Below are 22,435 nucleotides of genomic sequence, written 5' to 3' on the forward strand. Positions count from 1 at the left end.
GTGTCTTTGATAGTTCACACTGTGTGATTGTTACTCATGTGAACGAGCACCGGTTTGCCTGTGATTTTAGACATTTGTCTGTGATTTCTCAAAACCTGTCGGCGAGTCAAAATCTGGGCTAAAATCATGCAGTCTGACCTCGGCATTAGGATCACTCAGGCACTCAAACCCCTCCACCACGAGAAGGTGGTGGTTCATGGAGGAATTTTTTTTTTTTTTATATACATAATAGTGTTAATAACTCATCTCTAATAACTGATTTATTTTATCTTTGTCATGATGACAGTAAATAATATTTGACTAGATATTCTTCAAGACACTAGTATTCAGCTTAAAGTGACTTTTAAAGGCTTAACTAGGTTAACTAGGGTAAAGTTAGAGAAATTAGGCAAGTCATTGTATAACAGTGGTTTGTTCAGTAGACTATCCAAAAATCTGTAGGATGTCTGATCTCATCTTTACTTGTAAATCACTCATGCTTGTTGCTTCATCCTTGTCTGGTGTGAACGTATCATAAAACTCCACATTTACAATCCTCTTTAGTCCCAGACATGATCTTCAGCAGGTCAAAACTCTAATAATGGACGGCTGCTTCTCACTCAGGGCTGTTTATGCTAATGAGGGAGAGATGGTCACTAGTGGGCGGGGCTTTCCCCCTCTGATGTCACGTACAAAGGGAGAATGTCAATCAAAGTGTTTCTGCAGACTGTTTATATCAAGTGTGATTATATAAAATACAATTAATTAATTTTGACCATTAGAAGCTGGTTATATCCACACACTGCTACAACACAACTGTGTTTAAACCCCTTATAAAAATGCATAATAGGTCCCCTTTAATGCAGTGCACAGTTCCAGGTGGTGTTTTTGAGAAAGGTGTGCTTGACATACTGATAATGCAGTGTTTCCCAACCCTGTTCCTGGAGGCACACCAACAGTACATATTTTGCATGTCTCCCTTTTCTGACCCATTAACTTCAGGTGTTGGAGTCTCTTCTGATGTTATGATGAGTTGATTCAGGTGTGTTTGATTAGGGAGAGGTTGAAAATGTGTACCGTTGGTGTGCCTTCAGGAACAGGGTTGGGAAACACTGCTCTAGGCCAACGGCAATTACGCCGCCCTCAACCCGAAAGTGACCAGTTCGCGGATGAAAGTGAGGACCGTGAGAGAGGGGGTGGGTGTAGCGGATGAAATTTAGGACCGGGGGTTACGCTCACTATTCTGCTGCCCAAGGCGGCAGCCTAGGTTGGCTCTATGCACGCGTCGTCCCTGAACACATATCGGCCACATCAGGAAATAAAGAAAGTGGGGTTTTTTTTTATGCGTTAAATATTTCAAATTAATCACATGCGTTAACGCGCTAATTTTGACAGCCCTAATTAAGATATTATTTTAAAGCTATGAAGTTTATTTTGAATGAATGTGTATGTATAAGGGGTGTAGATTTAGGGTGGACGGAGGTGATGCGTCCCCAGCAATATCCACCAACCATAGAAATGTCCCCACCAATAATTTAATCCACTTTAAAAAGAAATCGCGCTGTCAACATTACCTAGACACACAAGTTAAATCACCTTCTCTCCTCGAGTCCTCCCGCCCTCAAAACACATAGGGGCATTTTGATTGGCTGTGCCTTTCCCTGCTATCATGGGAGAGGCTATGGCTGCCTTCAGATACAAGAAGCGCCAAATGCATTGGATTGTTTTTTTCCCTGTGCAAGAATAAACACCGTATTCTTGCACGGGAAAAAAAAAACAATCCACTGCATTTGGCACTGCTTGTTGGATAACACACGATTGAGGATGATGGCAGCACAAAAATAAGGTGGACATAAGGTGCTTATTTTAACCTTTGTGTGGTGTTCATAATTTTGTTACTCAGCCAGTGTTCATGGGTCTGGTGGACCCGCTAGAGTTTTGGCTTTCCAAATGTACACTATCAAACTATTTTATGTTAAATTACTCAACAAATGTTTACTTCATCCCAATTACAAGCCATATGAACAGCAAACATGGTTAATTTCCCCCCTTTACCTTTGTTAGATCATAATGATGGATTAATGTGCTTCTCGTTTTTTAATTATTATTATTATTATCATCATTAATGTTATGAAAAAAATAAAACCCACAGATTTGTTTTTTCGTATTGTTCCCACCATGGTCATGGACATCATCATCAGAAGCTCCTCTTTCTTCCACAATCAATTTGCAAGGCCCTCGCAGCAGATAATCTTTTGGCCATCTTGATCAGTTGTGATAAGGAACCACACTGGCAAAGTCTTATTTATAATATTATGCCCCTAATCCGCAGATGAGACAGAGTATGAGAAAATAAAGTTCGGTTCCCGCAAGAGAGAAGGTAAAATGTGCGGGAATGTAAGAGCAGACAGTGTTGATAGTTGAATTTTCAACAAAGTTGCAACTTTGTGCAGGAGGGGAAGAAAACAGCAGCACCAGAAAGGAGGAAGAAAGTGTAGGAAGACTGGACCTACACTTTTTAAGACTTTTATTAGACCTGGGTCCAGTGGACCCGAACACCTTGTATGTAATGTAATGTGTGGGGGGACGTACATTATACGGTCATTGAAAATTTGTTCGGATTTATGTTCTTCACAGAAAATAAGCCAAAGCCAATGAATTTCAGGCTCAAAATATAATTCATTGTTTAATTTTTCTTTTGAAAAAAACTTAAACAGGTCTCACAGACCCGAACACCATACAAGGGTTAAAGAAACATGTAAGTCACATACTATTGTACTATTTTAAGTGTTTATTTACAAATGTGCATTTAAAGTGTAAGTTTTATATTTTAGTTATATAAATAATAAAAATTTCGAATAAAAAATCTAAAAATATACTTATTTTTAAAATACAAATTTATTATCATCTATCCTTACAATTATTTTAGAAATCTGTTAAACCTTGTTTAAATTAAACACTGAAGTCTATTGTCAAACTGGTCAGTACATGAAGCTTTCCTCAGTCAGAATTTGGCCATTTGAATAATAAGAAAAATTCAAAAATAATAATAATCCAACTTTGGGTCTTTCGAACCACCCAAACCCCCATTGGCTACAGGTCTAAAACTTAATAAACTGTAGGAAGAGAGGATTAATTATTAATATCATTTAATAGCAGTTAAATAAATAGCAGCATATATATATATATATATATATATATATATATATATATATATATATATATATATATATATATATATATATATATATATATATATATATATATATATATATATATATATATATATATATATATATATGTGTGTGTGTGTGTGTGTGTGTGTGTGTGTGTGTGTGTGTGTGTGTGTGTATGTGTTGTTTGATTCACCCATCCCCACCAATGTCAAGTGCAAACCTACGCCGTTGGTATGTATGATGTGTCTTCATGTTATAATGCATCTCTTATTTCTGTGGCAAAAGGAGCCTGATTGTTTCCTGATATTCTGTGCTGCTGTTTCTGCACACACATTATCACAGTGTTTCCCAACCCTGTTCCTGGAGGCACACCAACAGTACATATTTTGGATGTCTCCCTTTTCTGACCCATTAACTTCAGGTGTTGGAGTCTCTTCTGATGTTATGATAAGTTGATTCAGGTGTGTTTGATTAGGGAGAGGTTGAAAATGTGGACTGTTGGTGTGCCTTCAGGAACAGGGTTGGGAAACACTGCTGTAGGGGAATTGCTAAAAATGTTCGTAGTGTATGTGTGTGTGAATGAGTGTGTATGGGTGTTTCTATGTGATGGGTTGCAGCTGGAAGGGCATCCGCTGCGTAAAACATATGCTGGATAAGTTGGCGGTTCATTCCGCTGTGGCAACCCCTGATTAATAAAGGGACTAAGCCGAAAAGAAAATTAATGAATGAATGAAAACTAATCTGCAGTGTTGTGCAACTGAATAGAGTTTTATTATTTGTTTTATTATGTGCATTTGTAAGTTACAATTGTCGGAAAAACAGGCATCAAAAACAAAAGCAGATAATTGAAAAAACAAAACAAAATGGAAGACATTCACAAGACACCAAATACAGACTCATAATAACTTACAATAGATAAAGCTTTTAGATTTCTCACAGCTTTAAGAGACTTCATTAATTGAACAAGTTTGTTAACAAAAACTTTATATAAGGGAGATTTTGAAGGTCTGCATTTGTGGATAAAAAAATTACCATTTAAAATGATACAACTGACAAAATATGTCAAATAATTTCTGTTGCATTCAATGTTATCAACAGCAGAATAAAGCAAGTGAATGTACACTCACCGGCCACTTTATTAGGTACGCCTGTCCAACTGCTCGTAAACGCAATTTTTTAATCAGCCAATCAGCAACTCAATACATTTAGGCATGTGGACATGGTCAATATGATCTGCTGCAGTTCAAATCGAGCATCAGAATGGGGAAGAAAGCTGATTTAAGTGACTTTGATTGTGCCATGGTTATTGGTGCCAGATGGGCTGATCTGAGTATTTCAGAAACTGCTGATCTACTGGGATTTTCATGCACAACCATCTCTAGGGTTTACAGAGAATGGTCTGAAAAAGAGGAAATATCCAGTGAGCTGCAGTTCTGTGCGTGCAAATGCCTTGTTGATGCCAGAGGTCAGAGGAGAATGGCCAGACTGGTTCCAGCTGATAGAAAGGCAACAGTAACTCAAATAAGCACTCGTTACAACCGAGGTCTGCAGAAGAGCATCTCTGAACCCATCTAACCTTGAGGCAGATGGGCTACAGCAGCAGAAGACCACACCGGGTGCCGCTCCTGTCAGCTAAGAACAGGAAACTGAGGCTACAATTCACACAGGCTCACCAAAACTGGACAATAGAAGATTGGAGAAACGTTGCCTGGTCTGATGAGTCTCCATTTCTGCTGCCACATTCGGATGGTGGGTCAGAATTTGGCCTCAACAACATAAAGCATGGATCCATCCTGCCATGTATCAACGGTTCAGGCTGGTGGTGGTGGTGTAATGGTGTGGGGGATATTTTCTTGGCACACTTTGGGTCCATTAGTACCAATTGAGCATCGTGTGAACGCCACAGTCTACCTGAGTATTGTTGCTGACCATGTCTATCCCTTTATGACCACAGTGTACTCATCTTCTGATGGCTACTTCCAGCAGGATAACGCACCATGTCATAAAGCGTGAATCATCTCAGACTGGTTTCTTGAACTTGACAATGAGTTCACTGTACTCAAATGGCCTGCACAGTCACCTTTTCTCAATCCAATAGAGCACCTTTGGGATGTGGTGGAACGGGAGATTGGCATCATGGATGTGCTGCTGACAAATCTGCAGCAGCTGCGTGATGCTATCATGTCAATATGGAGCAAAATCTCTGAGGAATATTTCCAGTACCTTGTTGAATCTATGCCACGAAGGATTAAAGCAGTTCTGAAGGCAAAAGGGGGGGTCTCACCCGAGACAAGTAAGGTGTACCTAATAAAGTGGCCGGTGGGTGTAAGTTTACAACACTAACAGAACACAATGACAACACATGGGAAATGAACCACAGCACCTCCCCTTTCCCGGCCTTTATCCGTCAGAGCAAATCGGCTGCCTCGACACATGCTCTCCCTCAGCCAATCAGCGTCGCTCGTACATGCGCATCCTCTCCAACAGACCCAAAGAAGCTTAAACAGAGTTAAGATGGCGGCATGTGGATGAGGAGGTTGTATATTTCAGCTCTTCTGTTGCTTTTGGCGAAGAAAACACACATTCTCAAAACGAACCCGTAAAAGATAAGAAAAACAGCCCCACACGAAATCATTTACCCGGGATCGAGCCCATGACGTCCATTCACTTCGTGGTTCACCCGTTACCCGGGACCGAAGACCAGCTTAATGACAGGTATTTATAAGAAAGGAGCGTTTTATGGTTGGTGTTTGCGGTGAAAGTTGTTTCAGAGAATGTTAAGAAAACATATGGGTTTATTTAGAGCTGATGCGAGCGCTCAAGGTTGGACATTCGGGTCTAAAAATAACGAGGCCCGGCTGACTGGAGACACAATGCGGGTTGGGGGATGGGAGGCGAAAAGAGAGGGAACTGCGATTAATTAAAGCCTTAACACATCAAATAAAATTTCTAATATAAATTTACCGATCATTCTCTATATTTAACATGTGTTTTTTATGACACGCAGATCGAATGAGGGCAGAATTGGCGAATAAAAATCCTATCAGGTTAGCCGGTTAGCCTTTAGCACTGCGCGAGCTCAACCGTTCAATTTATTTATCCTCATAAAGTTGTCACAACTTGTGTGAAAAAGTATTTTGACGTTTGTGCATCTGTTTCTTTTATATATTGGGTTTCACGAGTGAACAATTTAGTTTTAACAGTTGTCCATAAACGCGAAAGACGATCGTTTGCAATAAAGGCGATCTCTAGTCAAGATAACGTTGTAGAATCGTGTTGATTTTAATGTGTTCTTCTAGATCTTCAATGCAAATATTATTTGATTTTTTTTATTTCTTTGTGATGACAAGTTAAAACCTCATTCATAATTGTTTTTTTAGCTGTAGCATAATCATAGTGTCTATTGGTGACGTTTATATTTATTACCATAAATGACTAACTGGTTAGCGTGACTAGTCAGGATGGTTTCTTGTAACTGGTGCTGGAGGTGATTGTTATGGCTGATGACAGCTGCATGAGGAATCCATGTGTTCAGCTGAAGGCCAGGAACACTCAAAGCATCCTTGGACAAAATGGGTGTTGGGAGTCTCTGCCTTTCCTGTTCCCCCCCACTTCAGGCCTTCAAACATGGCATTTGAGTATACCAGTCTTCCAAAAAGCAATTAACATGCTTAGTTTGCCTTTAGTTTTGGCCTAAATGCTCTGAGAGCAGCTGCATATTAGTATGAGTGACATGACAAATGCTTTTTTGACACTATAATAAAGAGACATTATCAAACACTTGTCAAAGTAATATGTAATTAAAAATAAATAATCTAATGTAAAATACATTTAAATAAAAAAAAAAAAGTTTTTTTAATACAAATAAAATGCATGTTTTTTAATTTCTTCACCAGGCTTTTATTTGGGAGAAAAATGACAAGTTGTGTTACAAATCTCATAGCATGCAGTCTATAATATGTCCTCAATGATTTTATGCAAATATGTAAACATTGCACATTATGTGTCCAAATGCATGTTGAATTCGCTGCATTTACTGTTACCGGTGTCGCTTTGAGATGCTGAAAACACCAGCTGACGAGCTGCTCACCTAAACACAGTGCCATGCTTGAAATGAAATGGAGTTGAAATGGAGAGAAATGGAGTTGAACAGACTATAATTAAATCAATGCTATGGCAATAATTGTAAACAATGTATATTATAAAATATATACATTAATGTTATTTTATTTACTGTTATGAAAGGAGGACACAAAATAACCCAAGTCATTACACGATTACTTGAATCATCTTTGTTTTTCACTGGACTCCAGTGTTTAAATATACGACTCCTTAATGTTTAAATTTGATCATAATGTATATAATTATATGCAGTTTTAGTTTTTTAAGCAATTGTTTATCCAAATAGGAAAATTTACTCACATTTATACGTAAAAAAATCTGTTTAACAAGATAAGATGTTTTAAAAAGAGCTGAAAACCTGTATCCATTGACTTTCATTGTGGGAAAAACAAATACTATGCAAGTCAATGGTTACAGGTTTCTAGCTGTCTTCAAAATATTTTCTTTTGTGTTTAAAACAGATTATAACAAGTAAACAGTGATTAAATGATTTATACTTTTGGGTGAATTATCCCTAATAATAAACGTTTCCATGTAGACTGTTGATATTCCCAGTATTAAAGAATCAAATGCCTTGTCACGTTATTAAAATGTTCTGAACAGTGTCTCGTGTTGACTTTGTGCCAGTGACTTCATGAGATGCTGAAAACACACAGTGAAATGGAGTTAAACAGACTATAATTAAATCAATGCTATGGCAATTATTGTAAACAATGTATATTATAAAATATATACATTAATGTTCATTTATTTACTGTTATGAAAGGTTATTTTGTCTCACGATTACTTGAATCATCTTTGTTTTGGACTTTTTTTTTAACTAGACTCCAAATGTTTAAATATAAGACCCCTTAATGTTTAAATGGTATCATAATGAATATAATTATATGCAGTTTCTATTTTTAAAGGAATTGTTCATCCAAAAACGAACATTTACTCAAACCTTTATACATTAAAAAAAAAATGTTTAACAGAAGATATTTTAAAGAGAGCTGAAAACCTGTATCCATTGACTTTCATTGTAGGAAAAACAAATACTATGCAAGTCAATGGTTACAGGTTTCTAGCTGTCTTCAAAATATTTTCTTTTGTCTTTAGAACAGAAGACAACAAGTAAACAGTGATTAAATGATTTATACTTTTGGGTGAATTATCCCTAATAATAAATGTTTCCATGTAAACCGTTGATATTCCCAGTATTAAAGAATCAAATGCCTTGTCATGTTATAAAATGCTCTGAACAGTGTCTCATGTTGACTTTCTGCCAGTGGCTTCATGAGATGCTGAAAACACACAGTGCCATGCTTTGCTTAGAAATGGAGTTAAACAGACTATAATTAAATCAATGATATGGCAATTATTGTAAACGATGTATGTAATAAAATGTATACATTAATGTTATTTTATTTACTGTTATGAAAGGTTATTTTGTCTCCTCCTAAGTCATTACACGATTTTTTGAATTTTTTTAACTGGACTCCAAATGTTTAAATATAAGACCCCTTAATGTATTAAATGTGATCATAATGAATATAATTATATGCAGTTTTAGTTTTTAAAGCAATTTTTCATCCAAAAACGAAAATTTACTCAAACCTTTATACATTAAAAAAAATGTTTAACAGAAGATATTTTAAAGAGAGCTGAAAACCTGTATCCATTGACTTTCATTGTGGGAAAAACAAATACTATGGCAGTCAATGGTTACAGGTTTCAAGCTGTCTTCAAAATATTTTCTTTTGTGTTTAAAACCGATTATAACAAGTAAACATTGATTAAATATGCTTAATAGCTCAATAGCTTATACTCCTCACAATCACTGCACTATTTAACACTTGCACATTTAAAGTTTGCACATATTCATTGCACTGATTCACTTATCTGAACTGTTCATACCCACTGCACATGGACATTTGTAATTGTTTATCTATCTGCACACTTCTGCTATTAATAGCATCCTGTACATATATTCATCTATTGTAAATCTGTTCATAGCTAATACAACCTGTATATAATGTTGATAGTACATCCATCTGTAAATATTACCATAGTTTTTCTATAACTGCACTTTTATAACTTATACCTGTATCCTGCACTTGCTGCTATTGCACTGCTGGTTAGACCGAAACTGCATTTCGTTGCCTTGTACTTGTACATGTGTAATGACAATAAAGTTGAATGTAATCTAATCTAAAAATGATTTATACTTTTGGGTGAATTATCCCTAATAATAAATGTTTTCATGTAGACTGTTGATATTAGTATTAAAGAATCAAATGCCTTGTCACGTTATAAAATGTTCTGAACAGTGTCTCATGTTGACTTTCTGCCAGTGACTTCATGCAGCAAATGCTAATCAACAAAGGGGAAGCATGCTTTGCATCTAGACTGAATGCGATTTTGTTTGTACACTTATCGTTTCTCTACACTATGGCTAGGTTTGTGCTGATCATTACTATCTGTCATCCCCAGACCGGATGTGTACTTGCGCTAGTCATTAACATTTCAGCGTGAGCACGGAGACTTCCATTCTTCATTGTCCACTGATATGTCCTGCAATAATGAGCCGTGACTTGAAGGCTTTTCTGCTGCTCTGCGCTGACAGGAAATGAGGGACCTTTCTGCACACGTGTCCCCTTCATATGCTGGATTCAGCATGATCTCAATAGCTTGGACTGCTGCTGTGCAAGGCTATTCTCTATGTGTGGTGCAGGCAGCATGTGTATGATGGAGCTGATGTTGGGATTTTTATTCTGTATCAGGAAGTGCATGCATTGAAAAGCTTACAAGGCAGAGGCTGTGTGTGCATGTGTGGTGTTGCTTTAGTGATATTTATTTCAAGTGTAAAACCATGTCATTGACATTGCCATGTCAATACAGTGCTTTAAAGCCTGGTTTATTCATCTTCTATCCATGCCAGCAACATATGCTGTAAGTGCATTGTGGGTTTGTGTGAAAAGTCTGTTTGGTTCAGTCCGAATTTTAAATGATGGTTCACCAATAAATCTAAATTGTCATTTACCCATCTTGTTTCAAACCTGTAGGAAGATATACTGGATAATGTAGGAATAACAGCCATTGACTTGTATAGTGTTTTTGTTTTTACTATGGATTATAGGCAGATTTTTACAATTTTTTTTATTTTGTGGCGGCAGACAATTTAGCGATTTAAAAAAAAAAAAAAAAAATAAAATAAATAAATAATAATATTAATTTTTTAAATATATATAAATAAATAAAATATCTTATTTTTCATATTAGGTAGCCTACTATGTTACGGCCTGTTTCCACTGAGTGGTATGGTACGGTTCGGTACGCTTTTATGGCCGTTTCCACTGTCAAAAGGTGTACCATACCACTTTTTCAGCACCTTTTCAAAACGGTACCAAACACGGGAAAGGGTACCAAAAGGTTTACAGAAATATGTCATTCGCTTACGCAACAAGCTAGAATGAAAACAAAGGAACCGCCATGTTTTAAATAGAAAGCCGAGAGATTATAGTGGAATTATAAATGCATATAATAACGAGCTATGGTCAGCCCGGGCTTAAACAAACTTTGTTGTGTTGTCTTGATGAACAGGCACAAAGCCAAGAAGAAGAGCAAATTTTACTCTGTGCCCCGTAGTTTTTTACGGGGTTTTCTGGCCCCGTAGCCAGTCTGAAGCGCGAGCGATTTTGCTTTCTTGCTTGCGCTCGCTGCACGTCTATATTTGAAAAGCTTTTTGAGCTGATGATAATATTGTGTGCTTGATTATTCACGTGCTTTTGAAACCCGATCCTGTCAGACTCTGACAAACGCGAGAGTGAAGCGCAAAAGGAGCACATTATTTTTTTAGCAAACGTGAACAAACTGCCATGTTTAACTATTATTATCACCTTTTGGACTAATGAACTCTGAATAATGGAAATATTCTCTAACAAGAGGCTACATGTGCTGCTGAAGATTAAAGACACAGATGAGAGGTTTGCTCTGTGGGCTATATTTTGTGTTGTTTTGAACCCAAATAAGGACTTAATGTATGCTGTGTGTAGTTTTTCTGTAAGTGGTAACAGAGACTATGAAGGGGTCACACACAAGAAGCGCTGCTCGGCGCCATACATTTCAGAATTCTAAACATGGGTTTCTATCAGGGTACACACACCAGCGCTGCAAGTCGGCGGCTGTCTGCATCGCCCAGCCACGACTCGGGACACTGTTAAATTTTCTGCCATGCCACAGAGCGCCATCTGAATAGTTCCGTTTAAAATAGCATGCGAATGTGCGCATCTGGTGTGCGATAATTTCAACTGTCATGTGTGTGTCTCGGCGCTGAGCGATGCATCCGGTGGGTGACGGTCTTAAGGGTCTGTATGTTTTCATATATGTTGCATTTATTTATTTATATTATATAATTACAGATGTTACAGTAGGCTGTTTCGCACTGTCATTGATATGCAGTTATAATCAACTCATGTTGATAGAAAAATGAGTAATAAACATTTATACAGAAGTGTTTGTGTATGAAGCATCTGTTTTGTGAGAAGTGCTTCTCATATGATATGTGAACGACCTGTACAGCTTTACTGTAGACATTTCCTCGAGCGAAAATAACGTTGACTGAAACTTCCTGCCGTACACTACGCCCACCAAAAGAGTACCATTGGTACCCTTTTAGCAGTGGAAACGCAAGCCTGATAAAGGTGACCCGTTCTGTACAAGTCAGTGGAAACGAGCCTTTAGATGTGCAATCAAGACAAGATCTGAAACGGGCTTCCCCTACCATAATACACCTAAAACACGGATTGCCGTAAAACGCGTCAATGGCAGGGAAGCGATTTCTCTTGTTAACTCTAGGAAATGAGTTATGAACTTGCACTTCATCTGTGTGTGCTTACTGCGCAAGCTGAAAACTCCCCCGCTCCCCCACTTCCATGTAATGTAATAGTAGTGAGGGCGCAGGTGAGATGTAATTTTTCGAGACACTCAAATACATCATGTGCGCTTTATATGCAACGTGTAAATCATGTAAAACAATTCATTGCAAACTTAAATATAATTTCATTATTATTTAAATTTTTGTGATTATTTTGCGTATAATTATTTTTCAGGATCGCAAACATTTGCCACTTTTAGTTGATTTTGCGTTGGATTCAACGATTGCGAATCGTGAAAAACTAGGGGGTCTGATTAGGGCTGAACAATATATTGTTTCTGCATTGATATTGCAGTTTGTGTGCACCCAATAGTCACATCACAGGATATGCAATGTTGAGTTTTGATTATAGTCGATCAGCACAACAGCTGAAAATACATAAGACTTGTGGGGTCGTTCCAAAGTATAACCACAACCGAGTGAAACTTTATCATTTGCATATGTTTTAAAGACATTTCAAGAGAGTTCGGGCACAAAAAAAAAGTTAATTTGTAACTGTAATGAAGAAAATTAATAAATTACCTTTTCTGTTGCTCTACTGTAATTATATTTGCTTGTATTTTGTGAATTATTTTTTATATAGGATTCACAGTAAAGTTGGGCCGATAGACGATGCTATAGTCCTTCGCTGATAGCCATTACGATGCCGGCATCATGATCCTCCGCCCCAACCCGCTCGCAAAAAATACACACTGAGGCCCCGTTTACACTAATTCGTCTTAGTATTAAAATGGCATTTTAGAATGAAAACTATCCATGCCCACACTGGCGTTTCACCTAGCATTTCTGAAAAGCCCTCCTTCACTATACCACTGAAAACGCACATCATGTGACCACACACACACACTGTCATGCGCTGCATAGTCTGAGTTCCAGCAGTCAGCCCAGAGAGTAGTGCACATCAGACAGTTTATCAAGGATGTACAGCTGGATGGCGTCTCACTATAGATGTTAAACGTGATATTTAATTCATCTTGTCTCTCTATCTAACGACTCTTCGGTCTTTTCAATCTACCATGTAACATGTCACAGCGTCAGTACACTGCTTCAATCTTTCGCTTTCACGTTTGTACTCAGTAATTTTAGTGAAAACCTCAGATACTGTTGGTTCTGCACCTTTTTTACCAACCAAGTTTGTCAACGCCATTATAACGACACAGATCACTCTGCCTATTCATGCCAGAGTTAACTTATCTTATATTCATAACTTTATTTATGATTTGCTTATGGGTGAAACTAAGACCATGCGGGTCATGTAGTTGAAACGGTATTCTACAAATAATCAATTCGTTATGAATTAATTATTCAAAAATTATTAATTCATCGGCTACGACGACGATGCCATCGTCCATCGCGATGTTTCAAATTAGACATCGTACGATGCCAAATTGGGCGACATCGCCTAACCCTGATTCACACCCTTACAAAATCACCCGAATCAATGTAAATGAACGATTTCTTTCCAAATAGAGCTATTCAAGTCCTCTGGCGAAGTTGTATTCATATCCCTATATATATATATATATATATATATATATATATATATATATATATATATATATATATATATATATATATATATATATATATATATATATATATATATATATAGTAGAAAATCAAAACATTGCCACATCAGATTTTTTTTTAAAAATTGTGCAGCTCTACTATGGATGCGCTTTTACCAACATCAGAATATCTCGTTTTGTGTTCAATAGATGAAACCAATTCAGAAATGATGAGGAAATTAAAATGTAAATGTCTTTTTAAAGCATTTTACTGGCGTTATTGTTTGTATAAAACATTATGCACAAAACATATAATAACAAGAAAGAGAAGTGAACAATACAAGTTTAACGAGTATATAAAATTATATTAGAATAAGGTGATTAGTAATAATAAGAATTTAATAAATATATTTCAGGAGTGCTGTCTTGTTTGCATGCTGAATTAATCTGATGAAGTTAATTAAGAAAAGGATCTGCTCATTTGTATTGAAACGGGATTATACATCGCCTTAGTGATGATTGAATATAATAATTTGACTATGCAATTCAAAAGTTGCTATTTAGGAATTTGTTTGTCTTTTAAAAGCATATCATAACTAGTTTTTTTATGGATGTTGTGTTGTAAAAGTTCTCTTCCTCACCTATCATTGTTCGAATGATGCTGTAGGCCTGTTGCTGTAATATAATGCCAAGTGTGCCAAGCCAAACATGGCTCTACTCCAAAACCGATGAAGCCGCTTTGCTTTGTACTGTCTACCAAGGCTGTGTCCTTACTAAAATGAGAAACAGTTGGAGTGGACTACAAGGGCAGCAACTCTGTACTATATAAATGGTGGTTTATAGTTGAATGTGTTCCCTAAAAAAATTGCCTATGAATGCAGCTCACTAGGTTTTGGTGTGCAGCCATTTTTGCAGTTTTACAGCTGGTTTCTGACACACTTTTTATCCAGGAAGAGCTTCAAGGGCTGAAGTTGGCCAGCATCTAAGAGAGAGCTTTTTTTTCTTTGCCAATTTGGACCCAGTTGCACACTGCCATAAGCATCTCATCTTTCTTCATATGTCTGCTGTTCGTCTGTATTCACTCATTATATGAAAGCTACATCATTTGTGGCCATCCAAGTGTGTTCTGTGTCTACAGTGTGCTCATACTCAAGGTTTCCTGGCAGAAATGCAATGCATTTGTTTTTATGTCAGATTGTTTGGAGTGAGCCTCTCTTTATGTTGTTTGTTTTATTGGCTATTATCATGCGCCATGGAATAATGAAAGCATTTATAATAGGGAGAAGAGATTTCCAACAGATCTTTTGTTCGTTTATTTTCCTCTTTTGCTGTTGCAGCTCATATTGTCTGTTTATTGTTGCCTGATTTTTATATTTGTTGTATCCTGAAAAACTTGAAATTGGGTTTCTTTCTTTCCTTTTAAGGCATGATTATTTGCAGCGGGTGTATTGGTTGGGATTTTGCTTTTCTTTTGCACAGATATGTTCAGATTTAAAGCCTGTTGAGGTGTATGGAGCACTTTAAAGATTAAAGTGGGGCTGCACAATATATCGTTTTAGCATCGATATCGCTATGTGAACTTTACAATTCTCACATCAAAAGTATACGCAATGTTGAGTCTCGATTTTAATAATTTTTGCAAGTGTTTTTTGAGGCCTGCGACTGTGTGAGGGTTTTAAAAGCATTCAGGCCTAAGAAATTGTAGTGTTTTTCACTTTTGGCAAATTACGTTTACATTTAGTCATTTAGCAGATGCTTTTATCCTAAGCGACTTACAAATGAGGACAAGGAAGCAATTTACACAAGTATAAGAGCGAGTACAGTTTGAGAGAGTACAGTTATGGCTCGTTTCCACTGACTGGTACGGTACGGTTCGGTTTGGTACGGGTCACCTTCATCAGGCTTGCGTTTCCACTAACAAGGGTACCCTTTTGGTGGGCGTGGTGTGTGACAGAAAGTTTCAGTCGACATCATTCTCGCTCGAAGAAATGTCAACAATAAAGCTGTACAGGTCACTCACATATCATATGAGAAGCACTTCTCACAACACAGATGCTTCACACACATAAATACTGGTGTAGAAATGTTTATTACTACAATGAACATGAGTTGATTATAACTGCAGATCAATGACAGTGCGAAATAAATAAATAAATGAAAATATATAAACACATACAGCCCCTTACAGTCTCCGATATGTTACCAACTACAGAAGAACTACATATAGCAGACATTTCGTCCATATTTAGGTTCAAAACAACACAAAATATAGCCTACAGTCAGTGTAAACCTCTCATCTGTGTATGTAATCGTCAGCAGCACATGTAGCCTCTGTTAGAGAGTAATTCCATCATTCCCGGTTCATATTAGTCCACAAGGTGAAGATAATAAGTTAGTTATACATGGCATTTTGTTCATGTTTGCTGAATAATAATGTGCTCCTTTTTTCCGGCTTCTCCTTTGTTTTTTCGCGCTTCACTCTCGCGTTTGTCAGTGTCTGACAGGATCGGGTTTCAAAAGCACGTCAATAATCAAGCGCAGGTTATTATCATCAGCTCAAGAAGTTTGTTATTTCAGATATAATGTTAGACGCGCGGCGAGCGCTAGCAAGAAAGCGAAACCGCTCACGCCTCAGACTGGCTCGTAAAAAACTATGGGGCACAGGGTAAATCTGCTCTTCTTCTTGGCTTTGTGGCTGTTCATCAAGACGACGACAAGGTTTGTTTGAGCCCAGATCGACCATGGCTCGTTATTATATGTATTTATAATTCCGCTGTAATCTCTTGCTGTCTGTGTATTTAAAACATGGCGGGTTTTTTGTTTTCATTCTGGCTTGTTGCGTAAGCGAATGACGTATCTCTGTAAACCAATAGCGTTCAGCTGCACGTGTGGCTCCGCCTTTTGGTACCCTTTCTCGTGTTTGGTACCCTTTCGAAAGGGGGCCGAAAAAGTGGTACGGTACGCTTTTTGACAGTGGAAGCGGCCATAAAAGCGTACCAAACCAAACCGAACCGTACCACTCAGTGGAAACGGGCCTTAAGAGCAACAGTGAATAAGTGCTATAGGCAAGTTTCAGGTGTGTAAAGTCTAAGAAGCAAAGCATTAGTAATGTGTATTTTTTTATTTTTTTTGACAGAGTACAGTTAGTGGTATAGCCAGTTAATAGAATTAATAGCAATAAATTCTATTGAATTGATTATAAAATGAAGACTATGCAGTATTATTTAACATTCGATTATTCAATCACTGTATTGTAAATACAGTTCTACGAATCGGGAAAGCCAAACGCTTTGTATATTTTTCTTTATTGAATTTATCTATGCTTGTAGATTGTTTATTATATTTTATGCACTCCCCTACGGAATCATTCCAATCTATCTAAAATTATAAATTCCTTCCAAATAGTTGTTCAACACATCTACTGACATTGTATTCATATAGCAATGTAAATATATTGCAGAAATAAAATATCGCAGTGTTCGATTTTCCCAATCTTGCGCTGCCCCAGATTAAAAGGATCTTGAATGATTACAAATTTTTTTTTTAGGTTTAATTAGTTGATTATTCAAGACTAGAATAGACACATTGCAATTATTACATCAATGATTAACTCAACCATTGAAATGGTATACTTGGGAAAGGATCATACATAAAAATATGTAACATGGAAATGACTTTTACATTTTAAAGTACATAATAAAAAAGATTTACTTATTCATGTGCCATTTTGCATACTTTATTTAGAGCTTTAGTGCAAATAAGTATGCTTACAGACTTACAACATTGCTAAATGTAAACATTCAGTAGTGTGCAGCTTTCACTACATGCCGTGTAAGATTGATTACATCCAAATGATGCATTACTGTAAACGATGTATTTTGTGACGCATTGAAATAAATACTAGTGCTTATGAAAAGGATGCACTTTATTCCACAATATATAGTCAAGTTGCATAGCCCTACATCCATGTATCATAATCATGGCAGAAGTCAATGCAGGATACTGATTTCCTTTTCATTCTTTTATATATATATATAATTTGCATTGTAAAGTGAATTGTACAAATGGCTAACAAGTCTTCTTGACTTCCTCTGACCATGAGGCCTGTACTATTCCTCCGTTCTTCCGTCTCCTATGGTTCTCCTATTCAACCATAATAGTGACCCAGTGAAGGTTTTGGCTGTGGCCGTGTTGGCCCTTGCTCAAGCCACTATAAATGTCTGCTCTTTGCTTTCAGCTGTGCCTTTGATGATGTGTGGCGAACATTATTATTTTAGCCATAGACTGTGAACATAGAGTCTGTTTTCTGAGTCCAGCAGACTGTGTTTAATCACGTGCCTTTGATGTTTCTTACAGACTCCGAGAAGTGTCGGAAAAGCTCAACAAGTACAACTGTAACAGGTATGTTTTAGCAAGCCATAACATCTTAAGCCAGTTTTAAGTTCTTTCCACATCAATGAAGTATTGAGTTGTGTGAAAACACTTGGCTAATGTTTCTCTGTCTTCACGGCAGTCATCCACACCTTATTCCATTGGAGCAGGCCAAACTTAAGCAGTGTGTCGTCGGACCAAATCATGCTGGATTTCTCCTTGAGGTAACAATTGCTCAGCAGCACTGTTATTTCATATCAAGCCTTACACACGTCTTTTTCATAATTCTGCATGTTTTTTCCTGAGCGCAGTTTTATTTTCAAAGAATAATTTGCTGCAGAAGTTTAATGCCGTTTGCTTTTGGACATGTTTTAGATCGGTGTGCTGTATTTTTCTCTTTTTCTCTAAAGCTCAAAGTAAACAAAAGATCAAAGTAAACAAATTTATCTACCTCTAACATACAAAAACCAAGTGATTCATATGCTTTATGGCATTTTTTTATGGAACTAGTTTAGTCTCAATAATAATTCTCACAAAAAATGGATGCATGCTTGCGTAGATTAATTCACATGCACAAGATACACGTATTCACTCAAATGATTCATGTGCAGAAAATAACAATACATGTTCTTAAAATAAGTTTGACATTTACAAACACCATTTACAAATGTATATCAGTAAAGAGAATTGTTGTTGTTTGATTTGTGTGAGTTTATCATGACTGCAAATGTACAAAGTGGCTTTCACGAGTGAATTGCCTCTGAATTTGTGTGTATGTTTGAGACTTTACTGACAGCACACTTTGCTCATGCATGTCATTCATACCTTTTAGCCAATCAGATGTGAACTCCCTATTTAACCAATCACAACCTGCCGAGAGTGTTGTAATCTATTTTAAACATTCAAAATAAACATTTGTAAAGGGTGTGTAAAGGGAAACGTATTTTACAAACATATATGTAGATAATTTATTAATTTTTTTGATGAATGATGTTTTATTGCATGAACTATTATTGAGCTTCATTTTTCTGTGTAAACCCTGTCTCTGTCTGTCTGTCTGTCTGTCTATTTATCTATCTGTCTGTCTATCTATCTATCTATATATCTGTCTGTCTGTCTGTGTGTCTATCTACCTGCGTGTCTATCTACCTGCGTGTCTATCTACCTGCGTGTCTATCTACCTGCGTGTCTATCTACCTGCGTGTCTATCTACCTGCGTGTCTATCTACCTGCGTGTCTATCTACCTGCGTGTCTATCTACCTGCGTGTCTATCTATCTGCGTGTCTATCTATCTGCGTGTCTATCTATCTGCGTGTCTATCTATCTGCGTGTCTATCTATCTGTGTGGTCTATCTATCTATCTATCCGTCTATCCATCTGTCTATCCGTCTGTCTATCCGTCTGTCTATCCGTCTGTCTATCCGTCTGTCTATCCGTCTGTCTATCCGTCTGTCTATCCGTCTGTCTGTCTGTCTGTCTGTCTGTCCGTCTGTCCATCTGTTTATCTCTATCCATCCATCCATCCATGTGTCTGTCTGTCTATCTATCTGTCTATCTGTCTGTCTGTCTGTCTGTCTGTCTGTCTGTCTGTCTGTCTGTCCGTCTGTCTATCTATCCGTGTGTCTGTCTGTCTATCTATCTATCTATCTATCTATCTATCTATCTATCTGTCTGTCTGTCTGTCTGTCTGTCTGTCTGTCTGTCTGTCTGTCTGTCTACCTACCTACCTACCTATCAAGTCAAGCCTAATTTTGAGCTTGACTGCATATATTTATTTTTAGTTTGACATTTGCAGTTCGCTATGAACAGTAGTATTTAAGAGTACATTTACCTCAAACAAGGATGAGGATATGGGATGAAACTAGGGTTAATAAATGACCATTTTTGTCTAATGAGCACCAAACAAAGCAGAACATGATATACTCTTGTTTCAGGATGGACGTATCTGCAGGATAAGCTTTGCCGTTCAGCCTGACCGTCTGGAGCTTGGCAAGCCTGATGGCAATGATGGGTGAGAAATTAATACCCCTGTTAAGAACCATGAAAAACTGCATGTTTGAGCTGGCATGCAAAATAACTCTTCTGGTTATGATTTACCTGAATCGATCTTGACCTATATTTCTGTTTGCAGCGTTTTGAGTGTGCTCACTTTTCACCCCTCTAACCCACGTCATGTGTATAAATACAAGGTGTTGCAGGCTTTGGTGTGAAGTTTTTGAGTTTTTTTTTTCAGCTTATATCAGTGTAGCATGAATTTATTTAAATATAAGTACTGCTAATGATGCAGTCGTTATCTCAAACATCTAGAATTATATTTGCATATTGAAGTTCTGTTGTTTTATCTAATGAGTAATAAAAGGAAGTGAATTTCTGAAGTGGTTAAAAAGCAGTCCAACTAAATCTAGAGGCTTCAGAATATTTTAATAGAGGTTTGGCCATCTTTTTTTGTTTGCTTTTATCAGCAGTGTTTTTCTACCGATTAGAAAACTAAATATGCATCCTCATTTGTAAGTCGCTTTGGATAAAAGCGTCTGCTAAATGTAAATGCATGCAAATATGTTAAAACTCTTAGATTTATAAGCTCTCCTGTAACCTTAAAGGGCACATAGTTTACCTCTTTTTTATGATTTAATATTAATATTATGGTTCTTCTGAGTGTGTCAGTTTAGGTTCAGTTTAAAACACAATTCAGATTTTTTTATTATAATGATAATGTGTTAAAAAGTGTCATGTTGGGGGCGTGTCCACAGTTCGCTGATTTAGGGGTGTGTTGCTTCACATGTAGATTAGTTTCGGCTTCCCGCCAACGTAACAAGGGGGCGGGGCCATGAGCTCACCCGCTCTGCATTTGCAACAGAGTCTGACAGGCAGACGGAGAAGGAGAGAGAGGATCATCATTCAGTTGTACATGTACGACTCTGACACAGACCAAGCAGAGAGTACAAAATCATTTGTGTCTTTGTACAGTTTTACAGCCAACTGTATGCTAGTTTCAAGTGCCGAGCTTGTACACAGAAACTAATAACCACGCACACTGAATTAACTTTGACTGAGGCACCGGATGCGCCGCTCGAAGCCGCGACATGGCACACCAGACACTCTCTGTGGCGCGGCAGAAGCATGAAGTGTCCCGAATCGTCGCGCCACGCATTTTTGAATTCTAAACATCGGTTTCTGCAGCGGTCCGTGGTGCCCAGCCGTCGACTTGAGTGTACCCTGATAGAAACCGATGTTTATAATTCTAAAACGCATGCTAGTTAAGATCACAGGGAGCTTCTGTGATCGCGAGAAATGCAAACGGCTGAAGTATAAGGTAGACTCAATGAGAAGTACACATGTTTGCAAACCTACCTAAAGATACAACCAATAATTCCGATTAGAGCGATAATGTGGAGAATATTGATCTTGTGTTGAGCCAAATGAGCCTTGCATCTAAAAATAGAGCTAGCGTGTTCCTTTAGTGATATCGCTTCAACTCACACTGAAAATGGCGGACGTGAATCAACAAACTGAGGATATGATGACGCGCCTGTCAATCAATATTGGTGGGCGGGGGGACCGCTCTCCTACGTCAGGTAGCGGTCGATTTGACAACAGCTCCAATTGGTCCACCGTTTTTTATGTTGTTAAATTGAAAAAAAAGCACTGGGTGTGCTTATATCACCCCAATATGACGGTCTATACACCATACATGCACATATGTCTGTCCAAACAGCTTGAAAATTAGATTTTTTACCATAGGTGCCCTTTAAGAATAGCTTGAAAAAGAAACCAAACCGCAAAATAAACTCTCTACAAACATGTTAACTGCGTTAGTCTATCGCAGTGGTTTGGTTGTGAAGTTTTTGCTTGAACTACACTGTTGAGCTAGTGTTTCCTTTTTAGTGTTTTAGGGATTGAAGCCCTTTCGCACTAATGCGTATCCCCTTTTGTGAACTGCAAGCAATCTACAGTGTTTGACTTTGAGAAAAATATTAAGTGGGCATGATGGCACATGACTTAGGGGAAATCTTTAGCAGTTCCCTGCCAGCCTTTCCTACAGCCCTAGCCTGAGGAATGAGCAGCAGTCAGTTCTGATTCCCAAGGGTGTTGCCATGTTAGTCGGCCTAATGTGCAAGAGGCTGATTTGGGCTCTGTGATGGTCCCACATGTGGGGCTATAGGTTTGTAACTGATCTCCCATCTTTTGTTTCCAGTTCAAAGTTGAGCAGTGTCTCAGGGGCAGGAAGGAGCTCCAGGCCAGGCAGGACTAGTGATCCGCCCTGGTTCCTGTCTGGTTCTGACACACTGGGCAGACTGGCAGGCAACACCCTTGGGTAAGTGTGTGGCAGGGCTATCAGAAATGCAGCCATCAGGTAACGTTG

The 22,435-nt window shown here is 37.7% G+C and overlaps 1 protein-coding gene across 4 annotated transcripts in view; it reads left to right on the forward strand.

Moving 5' to 3' along the window:
- Positions 1 to 5,639: 5,639 nt before the first annotated feature.
- Positions 5,640 to 22,435, forward strand: part of ubr5 (ubiquitin protein ligase E3 component n-recognin 5) — a 113,900-nt gene continuing 97,104 nt past the window's right edge. For all 4 annotated transcript variants that reach the window (XM_056475589.1, XM_056475591.1, XM_056475590.1 and 1 more), the window contains exons 1-5: positions 5,640 to 5,870; positions 18,057 to 18,101; positions 18,214 to 18,295; positions 20,007 to 20,083; positions 22,268 to 22,387. In XM_056475589.1, coding sequence (XP_056331564.1) covers positions 5,809 to 5,870; positions 18,057 to 18,101; positions 18,214 to 18,295; positions 20,007 to 20,083; positions 22,268 to 22,387 — 386 coding nt within the window. In that variant the 5' untranslated portion in view covers positions 5,640 to 5,808. The remainder of the gene's footprint in view (positions 5,871 to 18,056; positions 18,102 to 18,213; positions 18,296 to 20,006; positions 20,084 to 22,267; positions 22,388 to 22,435) is intronic.

Source organism: Danio aesculapii, chromosome 16 (genome assembly GCF_903798145.1).
Source record: "Danio aesculapii chromosome 16, fDanAes4.1, whole genome shotgun sequence".
NCBI lineage: Eukaryota > Metazoa > Chordata > Actinopteri > Cypriniformes > Danionidae > Danio > Danio aesculapii.